Source organism: Neltuma alba, unplaced genomic scaffold (genome assembly GCF_004799145.2).
Source record: "Neltuma alba isolate B1F8T4 unplaced genomic scaffold, ASM479914v2 tig00011952_pilon, whole genome shotgun sequence".
NCBI classification, from domain to species: domain Eukaryota; kingdom Viridiplantae; phylum Streptophyta; class Magnoliopsida; order Fabales; family Fabaceae; genus Neltuma; species Neltuma alba.
Window position 1 is genome coordinate 111,902 of NW_021636531.1, and position 14,627 is coordinate 126,528.

At 34.3% G+C, this 14,627-nt stretch overlaps 3 protein-coding genes and 1 non-coding gene across 4 annotated transcripts in view; 1 reads left to right on the forward strand and 3 right to left on the reverse strand.

Annotated features, from left to right (window-relative positions):
• LOC114719776 (histone-lysine N-methyltransferase, H3 lysine-9 specific SUVH4) overlaps nucleotides 1–14,627 on the reverse strand; it is a 31,389-nt gene that overhangs the window by 12,780 nt on the left and 3,982 nt on the right. The window contains exon 2 of the mRNA XM_028905306.1: nucleotides 2,186–2,195. The gene's annotated coding sequence lies outside the window, so the exon portion shown is untranslated. The remainder of the gene's footprint in view (nucleotides 1–2,185; nucleotides 2,196–14,627) is intronic.
• On the reverse strand, nucleotides 149–2,910 carry LOC114719782 (N-alpha-acetyltransferase MAK3). Its single transcript, XM_028905312.1, has 4 exons — nucleotides 2,630–2,910; nucleotides 2,420–2,540; nucleotides 2,245–2,300; nucleotides 149–645 (listed from the first exon to the last, which is right to left on the reverse strand). Exons 1-4 carry the CDS (start codon nucleotides 2,828–2,830, stop codon nucleotides 424–426), a joined length of 600 nt encoding a protein of 199 aa, XP_028761145.1. The 5' UTR covers nucleotides 2,831–2,910; the 3' UTR covers nucleotides 149–423.
• Nucleotides 4,255–10,179, forward strand: LOC114719810 (ethylene-responsive transcription factor ERF112-like). The gene is made up of 4 exons (XM_028905348.1): nucleotides 4,255–4,301; nucleotides 4,848–4,979; nucleotides 8,290–8,573; nucleotides 9,314–10,179. Exons 1-4 carry the CDS (start codon nucleotides 4,255–4,257, stop codon nucleotides 9,919–9,921), a joined length of 1,071 nt encoding a protein of 356 aa, XP_028761181.1. The 3' UTR covers nucleotides 9,922–10,179.
• Nucleotides 14,266–14,338, reverse strand: TRNAK-UUU (transfer RNA lysine (anticodon UUU)). The gene has a single exon. It is a non-coding gene; the product is annotated as a tRNA-Lys (tRNA).

Sequence of the window (14,627 nt, forward strand, 5' to 3'; positions counted from 1 at the left end):
TCAATAGTCGCATACCGTCACTCTCGTGCAAATTGTCCACACTCGTTTCGTAAAAAAAAAAAAAAATGATGCGTTTTGCGCAGGCAAGTTGCAGCTTCACCGTCACTCGTTCGATTACACAGACAAACTAGATTTTGCCTGGAGAAGATTGCACCAACCAAGGATGGAGATGACCGTGCCTATAAATTGAGATTACTGCTCACTCTTAAATGTTCATTAGTCCTACCGGAAAAATAATGATCATACGATCAAAAACAAATATCAGAGCACCGGAAATTTTTTGAAATATAGATGCTCATTTCCCATAGGCGACTTTAGTTACAAAAAGGTTCTCAGACTTGCTCAGTAAAAATATCTGCACTATCAACATGCGTCTGCATATCAATGTGCTTCCATAAAAGCTACAACCTTGACGAAGTCTTATCATTCTGACGAATGTCTATGGTCACCATGCTTGTGGCTATCATCTTTGTCCTCCATCATAGGCAGAGATGGATGTAATTCTGGTTGGGGAAACAGCAGTTTCAGACGGAAAGCATCAACCCCATTCAAATAGTAGTGAAAAAGCCGCTTAGCCCTAATAAAGCCAAGGCGACCATATAGTGCTAGTGCTCCCTTGTTAGTAACTTCTGCTTCCAGTGTAACCTAGAAAATTGCAAGAACAACAATAACGTGAATCAGCATACTCCCTCTTTCGACCTCACTGCACATTGTTGTGTGGAATAGCTGTAGCCATTAAGCTTGGCCCCTAGAATACCGTCAAAACGGACTAATGTAACCATAAGCACGAGAAACAGTAGCTTAGGCTTCCCCATGTACAACTTTTCCTCACTAGAATGAACCAGAAATAATAAGTCCCAACTATTGTAGGTATCCTCTTTGGGAAGAATCTATAAAAACAAAGAACGGGTAGTAATAAAGGCCATAACGTCCAATCACGTAAATCAAGAACAGAACCCATGTTTTAAGATTCAGAGGCAAACAAAAACGGAGTAGTCATGATCCACAATTCGTCAATGCAAGACCATCAGAAAAGGCAGGTTGCATTAATATAATATGACCTGCTTCTAAATCTGACTTTAAATGCAGCCGGTAAAACACAGATGATTTCCAACGCCTATCTCAAATTGAATGTCCATTAATAAATTGAGAAAGCTTGTATAGGTTTTAGTTTTGAAATCTTAATCTCATCTCCCTCTATGTCTTTCTTCCCTACTTCTGCTGAACATTCACATATGACTAAGCACTAGCTAACTATGAGTTTCCTGCCTTCTTACGTTTCACACTATCCAAGTCGGGAATAATCAAGAAGACAAGAACCTGAGTTCCATTGTCAACTTTCTCGCATATGCCTCAAGTTCCACTATAAGGAATTTCATAAGTGCAATTAATTTATTGATAATATTAAGATAGGTAAAACAAACCAACATCCTTTAAAAATAGAGATTACCTTCCACGAAACTAAGTCGCACGAATTTTAATTTTCTTCTTTTTTACTAAAATACCTTCCATTAACCTATATAACATATCAAATTTTTTTACTAAATAGTCTCCTTCAAAAGCATCAACTTAGGAGAAAAGATCTGGTGATAAGAAAATTTACCACTGGAAGCCACATGAATTATACTTGAACCTACGCCTGGGGGGGGGGGGGGAACCGTTTCGCTGATAAGTCAAGCATAAACATATGCATTAAAAAATCATACAGGTTTTCGAAATTTCATTCACAACAATCAACCATTAGTTAGCCAATCTGCATAAAATACAAAATGGAATAACATTAAAAAATAATCTTTTTCCATAGAAGACCTGCGCCACACTAATTATTATTGTTGATGAATGATAATTAGTTTAAGTCACTATTGATAGAGTAAATCATATTGGCAGGCGTTTACCAATTTCATCCCATTTATGGGAGAATTATTTACCAAAAAAGGTGACACTAGAACCTTTACAACATGAAAATTTCTTTAGTTTAACTTCGTTATCAATATCTTGAGATCACGCAATACGTTTGATCTAACCTGAGCACACATAAGACCAGGATCATAATCCTTTATGTTTTCAGTAATATGAAGCAAGGGAGGTAAAATCATGCTTACTTTTCAGATTTTCATTCCATACCAGCCAACATGAAAAGTTAAAGGTTCTCCATGCCCCCCCCCCAAAAAAAAAAGCCCAAAACAAAAAAAATCCTTCGGATATGTCTAAATTTCAAACCTACATTGTGCAATAGCTACGTACCTCTTCACAACCTGATTCCATCATCACTTTAATTGATCTGGTAACAAGTTCTGTGGCTGCAAAATAACGAAAAGGTTATAATCTGGTAATTAAACGCACGAAACTAATAACTCCATACGTTTCCTGAAGTAGGACACGGACAGCGAATTTTGAAGATAAACAAGACAACACTTACCAATGCCTCTTCCTCTGTAGGGTTTGATTACAACCAGCATTGCAATGTAGCCCCTGAACGTACTGCGATGTTCCCCCATCTTACAAACCACAGTTCCCACGCATTTACCTTTGTGAAATGCCTGAAATCCAGTACAGAAAGATAAGAACACAAACCAATGCGAAAAAGATTCCCAAACAATACTAAGATGCAAAGTAAAAGTTCCGGAACCAGGAAAGAAAGCTGAGGCCATAGATAAACGAAGTAACGGTACGTGAAGATAGAATAAGGCTCGCTGAGCTCTTGGTCCACGAGGTTCATAATTAAGGGGAGATGATGTTCGCCACCATAACTAACATATTCAATCTCCGAGGCATCAAATTCGACTTTCTCAACTTTCCCAGCCCCTTCGCCTTTCGCGCTCGTCTCCATTGATCCCTCCAGCGTTGGCCTATTGCTGCGCGCGCGGCGCCGCCTTTATGACCAGAGCAGGCCTTTCTCCGATGGTGAATTCGATCAAAGCAGAGAGAGGGTCTTCTGGGAGCGGCTGCGTGCGGTCACAATATGGACTTGAGGCCCGCAAATGCCTAAATCGAGCAAAAAGCGTAGAAGTTTCTTTCTTTAAGCCCAAAACGGCTCTCTTCATTTTTTGAACCCATTATCGATAAAGCGACAACAATGATTCATTTTGGGCCCATCTCTCTCGGGAAAAAACGCCCTCATCCCTCTTCCAGTTCAGTCAACAAGAAGTGGGGAAAAAATCCCCGTACATAAGAAAAGTTGGTATTTTTTTGCGCTTTGGCCCATCTTCTGTATTAAAAATGAAGGAGAGATCAATTATAATTCTTTGGATGAGTATTTTTAGTAATTAACAAAAAGGTGGAATGTGTCAGGTTTTTTAGGCCAGATGAGTATGTGTTTAAATTAAATGTTGCCGTTTGTTTATATTTTACTTCTGTCGTTAGCTATGCTAGGACAGGTGCAAAGCATCGTTTAGCTTTAAAGACTAGAGAATTTAAGAATAATCGGTGCCGAGTTCTTTTTTCTTCCCTCTTTTTTGAGTGATACGCAACGGTTTCTTGGAGTAACTGTAAAGAGCCATATTGTACGTGTGAAGAAAAGTCATAGATTCGACGAGGAACGTCAATATAAGTATTCTCAAACAAGCCTGCGATAAATTAATTAATACAGTGACATGCGATATCTTAATTAGGCATTTTATCAAACCCTACTGGTCATTAGATCAGTCAGGAATGTTCAGGACGGTCAAGATTTTATAACTCACTACATTTAATTATTAATATAAGAATTCGTTTGACATTTAATTTAGTGCTAAATATAAGCTCCCAATTCATTTTGTTTTTTGTATTTATCTATTCTTTTCAAAGTACTCGTATTTGTAGTAATTGCACATATTAAATGTCCCATCAAATAATAGTTTTAGCTAATACATATAATTAGTAAGGACATTATAGACAAGATAACATTTAGGTACTGTTTGGTATAAGGAAAATGAAGGGAAGGAGAAGGGAAGAAAAATTTTAATAAAATATATTTAAAAAATTGAAGAAGTGGGATTTTAAATTTAAATAAAGAAAAGAAGTAATATAAAAGAGTAATAAAAATTAATTAAACGCTTTCAACCCGATTTTTTTAATTTTTTAAATTGAGCTTATTAAAATTTCCCCTTCCCTCCCCCCTTATTTTTATAGAAATTTTATTTATTATAAATAACTAACTTAATGAATTTTTTTAATTTATTCAAATTAATCAAATAATTCTCACATTAAGGACATAGATAATATTATGCTAAAAATTTAATATTTTACCAATAAACCTGGCTCCACGGTTTCGAAATGCGTGGTGTTATTAACCCGGCCGGAGGTTCCAAGCTGCATAGCCGGTAGACCTAAACAAAAGTTGACAAAAAAAAAAAAAGATTTTCTGACTAATTATTAAATTAAATTTGTGTATAATCATGTAATCATATAATATATTTAAATACAATAGCAAATAAAAAAAGTTCTGTACGTCATTTTATTAGAATTTTCAATTATTATATCTTATTTATTTATTTGACTTTTGTTGTAGCATTATATAGAATAATAATTATTCAACATACATAGATGAACATACCAGGCTGGCAAGCCAGACATTGCACTATTATATACACGTATCATTTGACTAACGTTACTTTGCAATTAGGATTTTATTATCTTATTAATTTTTGTGCAATAAAATTATCACAAAGGCATTTTTAACGAGTAATTGATGGTCTGATGCTTAGCTAAAATTACGTAGTTTTGCATTGACTAAGCGCACCCAGACATTGAATTCAATGCATGACAAATATGGATTCTAATTCAAATATCTCATCCTAATATGAAATATAATAATAATGCTCCTTGATCCTGTGTACCATCTTTTCTATATTATGAATGCTGTTCAGTGTTGCTGAGAAGACAAATAACGGGAAACGTGAAAAAGAAATATTCCCTGTTCAAATGGTTGAAAACTCTTACCTCCTCTCAATTAACTTTGGTCAAATGACAAGAATTCCCACCACTTACATTGTCACGAAGTGCTCTATGCAAAGTTAATCTCACATGACTCATAACATAAACTCTAACAGTTTAGAAGGTTTTATTGTGGGTTAATATAATTTTTGATCCCTTAAATTTATTTTTATTTTAGTTTTAATCCCTCAAATTTTAAATAATAGATTTTTGTCTTTCAAGTTTTTTTTTTCATTTTAAACATTGGTTCATATAATTCAATAAAAAGTTAAGCCATTTTACTCCTAAAAAAATTAAAATATATGGTTTAAAACTTAAAGAACTAAAATTAAAATAAGAATAAATTTAAGGGGCTAATTTTTAAAATAGCTCGTACCAGTGATCACTTAAAATTCTAAGTAAGATTAAACTCGCAATCTCCTGATTATTAATGTGACATTTAATACGTTTAGTGGGCATAACTTCCCAAATGGTGTTTATCGATCAGAATCGAGTTTGGATTATCAGAATTTGACCCCATCCCAATGTTCTTTTTGTTTCTTAACCCTCTCGTGCATAAATGAAATGACCACCCAATTGCTTGACCAGAGAAAGATACACTTGCAGATATACCAGAACGCATTAAAAATTCATAGGTTGAAAACGAAACATTATTATTGAAGGCTAGCTATTGGGATCTGGGGCCAACGGCAGAAGCTGTTGAATTCAGAACCAACTTGCACTATATCTTCGTAGTATAATTTATATGCAAACTGAGGAGAAGCTGATCCCACCATAAAGGGGACTTCGTCAGTCCCCATCAAAAGCCCCCAGGCCAAAGCAAGGAGTAGTAGACACCAATATGCTTTTAAAATCTTAATGATAACCCCCGTGCATAAAAAACAGTACACAAAAATTAAAACTGACCGTCACGCTTTCACATCATCAGCCTCTCAAAGGCCCTTCGAAAATAATAGTAGGTGGGGTCATATGCTTTTTTGCACATGACATATCAACAATATCTTTTGCAAGAAGAAAGCATGTTATTAGTGTTACTGAGGTGAAGTGTGCCTCAAATATATATACCTTTAAAAATTCTCTTTCACGTTTGCCCCATCAGTGGCGGCCCAGCGGGCACTGAATATGTAATCAAGACACTCATCGTTTTTAAGTTCCACAAACAACTAACAGACAAATGAGTACTGTGTTGCAATAGTGTGGGCATGATAATTTCATTAATTGGTGAACAAGCAATTAATATGCTCTACTATGAACTAGAACTATTTTCAGTGCTCATCATTTTAATAAGTATTTTAATTCATCAGATTTGGACTGTTTATATGTGACTTGAACGGTCCAAATTTTAAATTTTAAATTAACTATTTTTAAATAGAAAAATTATTTTTTTGAAAAAAATAATAGTTAAAAAAATCATCTCTACTTTCAATTCTACACATATTAAAATAATTATTTTAAACAAATAGAAGTAAAAAAAAAATCACATTTAGACCATCCAAATAAAATATAAATCAAGATCTGATAAACGTATGTTTCTCATCAAAATGATAAGCACTGAATGGGACAATTATATTCCACCATGCTGCCTCTAACTCTGAGGCATATGCTGGTCAAAAAAAAAAAAAAAAACCCTCTGAGGGCATATAGTGTTCCAAATTAACCTTCCCGGGTCTCTCTCTCTCACACAGTTGTTCCTTGATTTTCAGGATTTCCAGCTAGCCACATTATATTATTCATGATTTAATTCAGGATTTTTGGATCCTTAATGGTTACTGGTTCAGCTCGTCGTATTCCTTTAACTCAACTAGCTAGGCCACTTCTGTGTTTGGGCCATCTCTTGAACCTGATCTTAAACAAGTTATCATCTAATAAAATAACGCACAGATTCAACTCATTTGAGCCTTACATGCCTCTATATAAATATATAAACTTATATATATAATCATGGAGTAAATAGGTTCTGATAGAGCATCTTGCATTAGAAGATGGCGTGTATAAGTTCTATGACTTCTTCTACTTCCTTTTTTATTAACTTACAGTTAACAAATATCCTTATTCTGCTGCTTCTTTAAGTTTTGGTAATCTCAAGTCGCATGTTTAGTACGCACTGATCGATCTTCCAAATCTATTCCCTTTCACTCCTACCATCCAGATTAAACCACCCAGTCAAAGTTTCTGGATCTCTTATTTCCTTTCAAGTAATCACAGGCCCTGATGCAAACTACACAATCCAGCAAAGTGAAGTGAGTAAGTGACAGTGCAGATAAACACACATGTACGGCTTAATATTATCCCCGCCAAAGCTGTACAAGGCAAATGTTGCCCAACGGGATTAATTACGTACCTTGGAGGTGGTTAGCATTTGAATCTTCAATACAAATATGGCAATAGGTAATATTCATTACCTGTGATCATATATCAGAAAAATAATCGCATAAAAATAAGATAAAATTGTGCATAAGATTAAGATTAAGATTTTAAATTTACACTTTTCTGTCTCTTTTATCCCCTCATATATCATATCTGCTCAAGGATTTAATTTTTTATGGTTAAAAATAATGCAAATGAGATACGGAACAAACGCCGTTGTTAAATTAATTAGATCTGAGAGATCCTTTTCCTTAAAATAAAAAAGAACTTTTTCGAATATATATATATATACATTCTATACAAGAACTTATTCGACGAATAGCTGTGTTAGATTCAATGTATGGTTACAGGTACGACTCCTTTCCGCGGTATGACCATATGGACAACAAGACAAGAACCCCAATTATGTAGAAGTTCAAGAAGGTCCTCATCCATGAATTGCCACGTGTAACAGCCGTCCTTAACAGAGTTATGTCTCATAAAATACTTTTTTAATAAACATACACTATGTGAAGTATGATTTCTTAATCAACACTTTCATAATTACAAACGTAAAAAATAAAAAGCATGTAAAAAAATTTCTAAAAAATGTAAAAATATTAATGATAATTAAATATGTAGTTTTATCAATTAAAATTAAAATATCCAAAAAAGGACAAATAAACTTGACTTCAACGTTGAGTAATAAACCATCCAAGCTAGCCCCCCGTTATCTTGTTCTTTTCCATCAGCCCTTCCCTTTTTCTTTTTGTTTTTGTTTTTTTTTCCCCCACAACTTTTCTTAATCCTATTTAAGATGACAATCATATAACATCTCCTCTTTCGATCCTTGTTTCATCTGTCACCTTCTCTCGAAGAAATCGCAGATCTACTTGATTTTATCAAGCTGTGCAGCCTGAATCTGATGATCCGCAGGCTTAATCAGCGAGAAAAGAGAAAGAGAAGGAGCACGATATCTATGTAAGCACAGAAAGTACAGGCAAAGAAGAAGAAGAAGAAGAATTGAAGGAGGCAGAGAGAGTTAAAGAAAGAATTGAACAAGGTGGATCGAAGGCATGGAAAGAGGCCTTTCTCTTCTGATGAAGCGTCGGAGGAGGAGAAAAAGCAAGATTTCTTCATTCCTTCTGGATTATTCCCATCGCTATCACAGACCCAAACACAAGAAGACACTTCGGCCTCTCCCTTTCCCTATCTTATCAGCTCCACTAGCACCCCCTTCCCAATCCCACAAGTAACAACCTCTTCTGGTTTGATTGAGACTCAGATCAGCTCATCCCAGAATCTTCCACAAGGTAAAATTACTATATATCTATTAAGTTCATAATATGCCCCTTACTTTCCTTATACTACCAGTAATGTTATATATATACTCGAATATCAAGATCTCTGTGCACCGATCTTTTAATTAAAATTCAGAATAGCCTCTTTTAATTCTATGATAATGATCGATATCTGTCAATATTATTTTCTGAGATTTCCTCTTTTCCTGACACGAGAGTGCAGCCAGTGTGTGATCTCTCTTTAATAAGAGCAGTAAAAGTCTTCAATAATTCACACTTTGGTCGATCCACCGTGACTTTTCCCCCCAGTCACAAATCGCATATGTAAAACATGTTTTTATCTCCTTGATGACGATCGGCTATCTAGCTTGTTCGGCCAAGTTTGAAAAGACACTCTCTTTATCCAACCTTCAATTAATATTGTATGCTAGCTCATCGTAAGTGCGCTCGTACCATCTTTTAGGTTTGAGTCTGTCTGATAACGATGTGTTGAACTTAAATTATTGACTTTTATGACCAGTTAACCAGAAGTTTGGTATTTCTCAGTGGTGCATATCTTTCATTGGCCTCCCTACATTCTATTACGTGAAATATTGAAACTTTGCTTTCTTATTATTGACTAGCCTACTGATTCCACAAAACTAAGAAGTATCGATCTCTTTAATTAGATGACTCCCTGGACTAAAATGGGCTGATTAATATGCAGAAGATTTTGCATATATATGATCTGTGAGTGAATATTTTTTGTGAAGGGAATGTTATAGAAAGGAAAAAACATTATAGAGGAGTTAGGCAGAGACCGTGGGGGAAATGGGCCGCCGAAATCCGAGACCCGAACAAAGCAGCAAGAGTGTGGCTTGGCACGTTTGATACGGCAGAGGATGCTGCGGCGGCTTATGATGCTGCGGCTTTGAAGTTCAAAGGCAATAAAGCCAAGCTCAATTTCCCTGAACGTGTAGCTAATTTTCAATCTCATCAAACTTCAGCTCCTCCCCCTCGTCGTCAGCCTCCATCTGAGGCGGTGCCGCTGCCGGATTCTCAGCCACCATGGCAGCCGCCTCCTCCGTCGGACGAGGGGTTTCCAAACCTAATGCAGTACGCTCAGGTGCTTCGGAGTAGGGATGATGATGATCTACAGCGAGCTGCTTCGGGTCTCTATAATTATCAGAGCGTTAATGAGTCACTTCTTTATGATTCTTCTTCATTCTTCTCACCGTCATCGGCAGTGACTTCATCTTCTTCCACGGCTGGGTCTGATCAATTTCACGGTGAACAAGTAATGGGAGATCGTGGGTTTTCGGGTTCTTATTATTTTTTTGATAAAGGGACTGATGATTTTGATGGAAGACACACGAGGTGATATATAATAATTCAGTCAGAATTGAACTACTGCATGCATTGGGGGAGTATGTTTATCTGTGCAGCTGTTCGGATTATCAGCTTAATTCTTAATTAGCTGAATATTGCTTGTCCAATTGTTACATATATATATATAAACATCTTTTCACTTGATTGTTCAATCAATTGTTGTTTACTACGAACTCACATGTTGTATGTTTATGTTTTGAATGAGGATGGAATGCCAGAAAAACGAGTCTCTCACATCATTTCTTACTCATACTCTTTATCTATAATCTCTCCTAGCTAGTTATTTAACTGCTGATTTAAGGATAAAATTTAGGTCCTTTGCTTATATATGTTGATTCCAATCAAATCTTAATATACTTGGATTTCATCTCAAGATAATTATAGCTAGTTATGTTGGAGTAAATGATGAGAAGTGGGGGAAAAAAAAAAAGGAAGAAGAAGAAGCCAAAGTCTACTTGAAATGTGATTGGAGATTGATTGGAAGGGATATAAGTAAATGGATCAAAATTTTCTCTTTCGTTTAATAGGGAAAAATTATTGAATGTGCACCATTAATATAGTCATAAATCATTATAAAAAAAATATTATGATATTGTTTAAAAGAACATTTAACCACATAATAATAAATACAAAGACAGTAAATCACATTGACAATCAAATTGAATAGCTAAAATTGTTCATGAAATAGAGAGTACTGAAGTGATTCATTTCCTTTTTGTGTACATATCCACCCAAATATATATGTATGTTGGGTTAAGATTGGTTAATAATAGTGGTACAACGTAACTACATTTTTTGGTACAACAATTTATAGGAAAAATTACAATGAGGTTCTAAGGAAAAAAATAATTATTAAAAATTTTTAATAATAACATAAGCAGTTTGTAATTACAAATTTTATAGTAGAAAATGACAACCTTTAAGATTTGTTTTGTAATTATTTTTATTTTTTGGGATTTCATTGTAATTCTCCTAGATTTACATTTGATATATATCACTGATGGTGTAAGATTCAGGGGGTTAAAAAAAAGGTGTGAGACGAGTGTAACATTATTCTTCGTAATTTATTGATCATAATGTATTCTCAACGAAATAGCAACAAATTCTATATTGGATCTCATTTATCCAGGGTTGTTAAACTCATGAAGGAGATGTAACCTAAACTCATAAGAATTTACTTTTATTACTAAATTGATATTAATAATATATAATTAAATAATTAAAATATAAAAATAACAATAATTTCATTTAAATATATTTTAAATCTAAATAATTGAAATTAAATTCATCAAAACATTCTTAATGTACCATATTTAACAAATAAATTTTTATGACATTCATATATAAACTCACTAAACATAATTAAATTAAAATTTTTAATTTAGCACAAGTTTAAATGTGAATTGATACGATTCTATAAGTTAAAAATATAAAAATAGTAAATTCTACGAGTAAACTCACAAGTTCAACTAAGTTTGCAGATAGCAACATGTTTTTGTAAAGTGAAAATGTAAAAACGTTGAACTTATAGAGTCAATTCACGAGTTTGATAATAATATATTTATCCATAAAAAATTTCCATCACCCTATATTTACACAGGAAAATGGAGGGAAGGATGGAAGAAGATAAGATTTTAAAGGGTCAAATTTTAAAAATTTGACGAATGAGGTTTTAAAATTTTAATAAAAAGAATGTGTAAGATAAAAAAGAAATAAAAATAATTAAAAGTTTTTAATCTTACCTCTTCAATTTTTTAATCAAACTGGTTAAATTTTTTCCTCTTCTATATTTTTCTTGTACTAAACGGACTACTAAAAAAATTATTGATGATGTGTGTTATGTTTTGATAGACCTTTTCAAGGTAATGTTGAAGTCTTTTCCAACTGGCTGCTATCGGTTACAATAGTATGCAACAATTTTAGTTATCATTAACGATACATTCAGTTCAACTGCAGCAATGTTTCCAATTCTTGTATATTTTCACCTTGCCAACGCAGCATTAGAACCCAGCGTACATATATGAACACATGTGCCAAATTAGCGGAGACACCGAGACAGGCATGTGATGCGTAGTGCAGTGTTTTATTAGACTGTACCTCTGAATCCTGCATGTAGCTATTAATCAGTATTAACTTAGATTTTAAATATTATTTTATGTACTTAATATAAAAATTAGTTAATTAGTTAAAAAAAATGAAAAAATTGATTACTCCTGTTACTACAAAATGTGTTTATTAATTATGTATATTAAAGCACCGGAGGAAGTATGCTACATGGCCTAGCTGGTTTAGTTTGGAGGCTTTCATGCTTGGCAGGCAGCCGAGTACGAAGGCGACGAAAAGCCAAAAGTTAAACAGGCTAACTTATTTTTCTTTCGTGTTATCTTTAGTAACTTTAGATTGCCAAACAATATGTCAAGGTTGTGGCCGCTGATGTTGAAATGTACTGGTAGGGACATCAAAGTATATATATTTAATTTTGATACAAAATCATAAATAATAATACCTCAGGTCCTTAGTATAAAAATTCTTTTAATTTTTATTTTGATCCTAAATATAAGATCTAAATTCACTTTATCTCTCATATTTATCTATTTCTTTCTAAAGATAATCCTTATAATAATAGCAGTTTTAACCAATATACTTGATTAGCAGGTACTAGTATATTTTAAGAAATACAATACCTATTTATGACAAATAACTAATTTAATTAATTTTTTTAATCTATTTAACTTAGTCAACTAACTCTTCTATTCTTCTATTAAGGACAAAAAATAATAAGTACGAGACATTCATCTGTGATGTGCTAAAAGATCGATGTCTCGTTTGAATATTTTTGAACCATAGGCTCACCTCCCATGATCGGCTCACCTCCTTAATCAGTCTCTTTCTATTTCCATCTTATTGGGGGCTAGGGAGCACCGGCCTACTATCTAATATGAGGAAAAGACGAACTAATTGGGTAAAATTAATACTACCTCTAGTTATAATTATAAAACCTTATTTGTAGATTATAAATAAAGTCTTAAAGACCGGAGGTAGTACTATATCTACGCAGCATCCATACTTAATTAACAGTTAATAATAATTAGAATGTGAGTCATACGTATTAATGTATTATGCTGGGGCCACAGAGCCTGAAACATGCCTTTCTTTTCCTAACCTAAAATGTGTAACTTTGTAGCTGTATATTTTATGTTATGCGAATAGACACACACACACACACGCAGACACACACACATATATATAGTTAATTCAAGCAGCATATGGAAAATTTTATTTGTTTGACCCATGTAGGTAGATTATTTTATTAATCTAAATGTGACTTTTTGAAACCAGATATCATGATGCGTGCACGCCATATTTCCAGGCAAATTTGCATGATAGGCTAAGCAAGACACAATCAAGCAGGCAATATAATTGATAAACCTGCAACGGGCTAGGCAGTGACTGTTTTCAATTAGTGGGGAAAATATAAAAGCGAAACACTATGATCTCTTCTGAGATATATCTACGTATATATATTCTTCTGGTTCTAAATATGAAACCCTTATACACTCTGTATAAGGGTCTTATATTTAGGATTGGAGAAGTATATTAGAATAAACACACACATGCATAGAGATAGAGATGAGCTGACCATCAAAGGAGCTGATCGGGGAGGAGATTATATATATATATATATGGCTGCAATATTGGAAGCTTCGCGGCACGGTACAGGTGAAGAGAGAAGCTTGAAGCCAGGCATATTCCATGCGTGTGTGGGAAATGATGCCACTAGGTGACATTATGGTGCATTTACATATAGATAGGATCTATAATAGTAATTAAATAAAACTTGAACTGAGATCACTCAAAGCAGAACTGAAAAAGATATTATTTTTTTTTTACACGCTTTCGGCTGCATCATCATCATCAGCTCGCCGTGTGCGTCAACCTTTGCGGCTACTTATTCTATTTGTCTCGGCCAGCTGCATGCACCTTCTGCTCCAATCCTTATTTTTCTCTCTTTTCATTCATTGTGAGCGTGCTTTGTGCTGTACATTTTCCTTTTCATTCTCCACCGTTTGTTTTGCCACGTGGGATTGCCTAAATGCACTGGCAGTGAACAAAACTTTAGATATGTTCTGCCCAAAAAGAAAAGAGAAACCAGATATGTATGTGGGATTAGGATTAGGCACAGCTTCTATAAGAAGAAGACAAAATATTAAAGAGAAAAAGTGATCTTAGTGCATTGCTGCTTTGGATCGAAAAAGCTTTCCAAGTGGGGATACGCCAACCTAAAGGGGTAAAATGGGTTGGGCTTATTCTGTGAGAAAAAAAAGAGAAGTCACATCGCCGTCTGTGGGAATCGAACCCACGACCACATGGTTAAAAGCCATGCGCTCTACCGGCTGAGCTAAGACGGCTTTTGACGTTAGCTTTTTTAACAAGGAATCTATCGATAAGTTGATTAAAGTTCTATTGTTTTCTCCCTCCACAAGTAATGGGTTTCAGTGCTACGATCGACCTGCTTATTCAGCATTCGCCGTCTAGAAGAGGGAGGGATATCGAGGAAGTCGGGCAACTTAATTTTCAAAATAAACCACAACTTTGGATTATTAGTGTTTATACATTTAACCAATTTAAAATTGAAAATTTTCGGGGAAGTAAAAATAATGGCATAAGGTAAAAGCACATCTAATACATTGATGTTAT

Excerpts from the sequence above, each read along its gene's own strand:
- LOC114719782 (XM_028905312.1), bottom strand. The coding sequence starts at position 2,830 with ATGGAGACGAGCGCGAAAGGCGAAGGGGCTGGGAAAGTTGAGAAAGTC. Across the intron at positions 2,541-2,629 it reads GGCCTCAGCTTTCTTTCCTG|GCATTTCACAAAGGTAAATG; the intron begins GTTCCGGAACTT and ends ACTGGATTTCAG. Across the intron at positions 646-2,244 it reads TGGAATCAGGTTGTGAAGAG|GTTACACTGGAAGCAGAAGT; the intron begins GTACGTAGCTAT and ends GCAATTTTCTAG.
- LOC114719810 (XM_028905348.1), top strand. The coding sequence starts at position 4,255 with ATGCGTGGTGTTATTAACCCGGCCGGAGGTTCCAAGCTGCATAGCCG. Across the intron at positions 4,980-8,289 it reads ACCACTTACATTGTCACGAA|GAGGCAGAGAGAGTTAAAGA; the intron begins GTGCTCTATGCA and ends GAAGAATTGAAG. Across the intron at positions 8,574-9,313 it reads ATCCCAGAATCTTCCACAAG|GGAATGTTATAGAAAGGAAA; the intron begins GTAAAATTACTA and ends TTTTTTGTGAAG.